Raw genomic sequence first — 3,129 nt, 5'->3', positions numbered from 1 at the left:
CATCATGAGATAAATTAGTTCAAAATGTAGTTGTTTTAATGAGTTTAAATGACTTAAGTTAAATAGGAATGAGTGATAATATTTCGACAAATTATACTAACATGAAGTTGAATTTTTAGAATTTTCACTCGAGAAAAAAAAACAAAAATTCAGATTTTATTTTCAAAATAAAAATAAAAACAAAAATAATGGTGCAATTTTATTTATGATTATTCCTTTTAAACATTTGTATTTATGTAAAAAAATTCAAAAAGACCGAAAGTCTCTAAGGTGAGATGACCACGAAGTATAGGGTATTCAAATAACTCTACTGGCTGCGTTCAAATTGTGAACACACTATTTCATTCCAAGCATATCCAAAATCAAACCACCACTACAATAACAAACTCTGGAATCACATCATGTAACTCAGAACACAATCAAAACAATCTTCAATTACATAGCTGCAACACAAAACCTACCACATATTTTCATTCCTCAACCGAATGAAAACAACTTGTTATCACTCTGTCATTATAGGTTTGTTCTCACTGGCTTTGGGTTTATGCTCTTTTGGCTTCTGCTCCTCTGTTTTCCTGAGACAAAACAATTTCACCAACCTTCAATATAATCTCGAAAACAAGAACACATCGCTGTATAGTACAAAAAAATTAACACATCATGTCATCACGCAACACTAAGGCGCATTTATTATAAATGACAATCTGTAACAACTTATAGTTTATAAAACTGTGTAGTTTCGGAATTGAAGTTCGTAACACAAAGTGTTCAATGATATAAGGAATGATTAAAAATTTGTTAAATTGATTTCATTTTACACACATTCAAAGAGGTCAAACATAGAAGCAAGATTTTGTTTCTTTCACGTAAACTTTCGGTTCCGTTCAGATAAAAACACACAAATAATTTACTTCAAAAACTTTGTTTCTCAGAAGTTTGTATTTATTTTGAGATAACAAAACTAAAACATTTGTCAGCATTATATAAAAAAATGTCTGCTTCAAAAAAATGCAAGAGTGGATGTATGGAGAACAGCAGGATGAACCAAAGGTAAGAAGATGCTAAGATCAATCATTTGTAGCAACGCTAGTAAAGATATAGACAAATTTGTGAACATGCCGAACAAAATGAAAAATACTGACATTGAACTGCACACTAATAATCATCAAGCCATGACCGCACGAACAATTACATGAAGTCAAATTTGATAATAGGTTCTTGTCAACTAGATTAGAGACATCAGAATGAGCAATTAATAGGAAACAGGATTACAAAATTTTCATTATTACAAAGTCTATAACCAATTTTCCCCGGCAATGAAACCAAACATAACGACCACAAGCAATAAAACAAACTAGTGTTATATGTACGTGTACGGTATACTAGATAAGAAAAAATGACACAATTCATCCTTGTTAGCAAGTGTACCAGTTGGGAACAGAAATTCAAGAAAATGATATACTTTACCCAATCCACAATTCCAAATCAAACTTCTCAGAATTTTATTCAGTGAATTGGAATACCTCAAGCAGCCAAAGAAAAACTCCTTCAGTGAATGCAAAATTTCACATTTGAGTTATCCAAATCCAATAGCTGGCTGGTCCCACGTAATAGATTAAGAATAGTTAATTTTTTACTTGCTAGATACAACATCTATAGGCCTACTAATCCCTTTCTTTCTAGCAGTGTATAAATGACAGATGGCAGAAGTACAAGATACCTCCGTATACACACAATTCCAGGCTATAGCACCACCACCAGGGTGTACCTCCCTAACAAATTAGCTACGGTGCAGTAGAAAAGAACCAAGCATGCAATTCCACTATGGCAGCTATGCTGCCTCCATTTAACAACATTGCATCCAAAATCTATCCAATTGTCATTCTCACAGCAGGTTTTAGTGATAATCCTTTGGTCAATATTTCAATATATCGAATTGCAGATGCCCTCATGAGCAAAAACGGAAGTCGCATAACATTTCATTTGCAATCATAAAATTTAACTGAATGCATTTAAAAAATATTACCACATGAAGCTATGCCAAGTCACTTGCCCAAGATTGAAAGTCTTTAACTTTCATTTTCTGATAAAGAAAAGAAACCCACTATGCCCATAACTCTTCCCAAAACCGCCCAAAAACACGACTTGTTGTCGCACAAAGCATGTTTAAGCGTGTCTGTTTTCTTTTTTCTTCTCTTATTTTAATAGCAAGTACAGAGAAGGATACGCCAAACACAGAAACTAAAACAGATATATATATATATATATATATACAATAAATAAAATAAAATTATATATATATAGACACACAAATAAAACGAACTTAGCACAAACAAGAAAATGGTAATGGCTCAAAAATCACAGGCAGATAAGAAAAGACGAAAATTCAATATAATCACATTCGAATTCCTCACAGAAAGAAAGAGAGAAAGCACGAACCTCTTGTCGGAGGAGCCACCCTTCTGGCTAAGGAAGGATCGGAAAAGTGGAGAGTTAACGTCGTAAATCATTTTCGTTTTCTGATGGCAAAGATGAAAACCCTAGTTCTTTCTTTCTCTACGCTTCGCGGTTTCTGCAACTTTCCACATTTATGGTAGTTCAAGAGTCCAACGACACCGTTTTGTGTTACTGGACCTGCATTTGGGCTAAACTCCTACATTCTAGGCCCACGTTAATATAAGACACCGCCTTTGTATTTCTATTACTTTTCTTTTTTATTTAAGATGTATCATTGTTTATTTATGTTGATTCTTTTTTAAACCTTTACGAAACCTAACATTACAAACAAAACCTACTACTTTAATTGATATCAGTAGAACAAAGGCACTTTAAATCTTTTGGGAAAACAAAATAAGGCTTAAATTCTACTTTAATTTCTATTTTCGTCATATTTATTTAATGTGATCACCTTAATTTTTATTAATTTTGATTAATTTGATTCTATTTAGTAATGATATTTAAATATTTAAGCAGAGTATATTACATGTAAATAAGAATCAAAGTAATATAAAAACAATACAATTGCAATGAAAAGAAGAATCAAAGTAATATTTAAGCTACAAAACAATACTAATGGTTATATAAAAATAATAATGAGTGATTTGAATTGATTTATAATGAATTGTGTTG

General features: G+C 31.7%; 1 protein-coding gene across 1 annotated transcript; it reads right to left on the bottom strand.

The window, feature by feature from the left end:
• Window positions 1–325: 325 nt before the first annotated feature.
• LOC108328271 (wound-induced basic protein) lies at window positions 326–2,584 on the bottom strand. Its single transcript, XM_017562105.2, has 2 exons — window positions 2,440–2,584; window positions 326–575 (listed from the first exon to the last, which is right to left on the bottom strand). The coding sequence occupies exons 1-2, from the start codon at window positions 2,508–2,510 to the stop codon at window positions 503–505; spliced, it is 144 nt and encodes a 47-aa protein (XP_017417594.1). The 5' UTR covers window positions 2,511–2,584; the 3' UTR covers window positions 326–502.
• Between the last annotated feature and the right edge of the window lie 545 nt (window positions 2,585–3,129).

Source organism: Vigna angularis, chromosome 2, assembly GCF_016808095.1.
Source record: "Vigna angularis cultivar LongXiaoDou No.4 chromosome 2, ASM1680809v1, whole genome shotgun sequence".
NCBI classification, from domain to species: Eukaryota; Viridiplantae; Streptophyta; class Magnoliopsida; order Fabales; family Fabaceae; genus Vigna; species Vigna angularis.
The sequence above is the reverse complement of the archived record's forward strand: the minus strand, read 5'-3'. Positions and strand labels throughout refer to the sequence as shown.

Excerpts from the sequence above, each read along its gene's own strand:
- LOC108328271 (XM_017562105.2), bottom strand. The coding sequence starts at position 2,510 with ATGATTTACGACGTTAACTCTCCACTTTTCCGATCCTTCCTTAGCCAG. Across the intron at positions 576-2,439 it reads GGTGGCTCCTCCGACAAGAG|GAAAACAGAGGAGCAGAAGC; the intron begins GTTCGTGCTTTC and ends GTTTTGTCTCAG.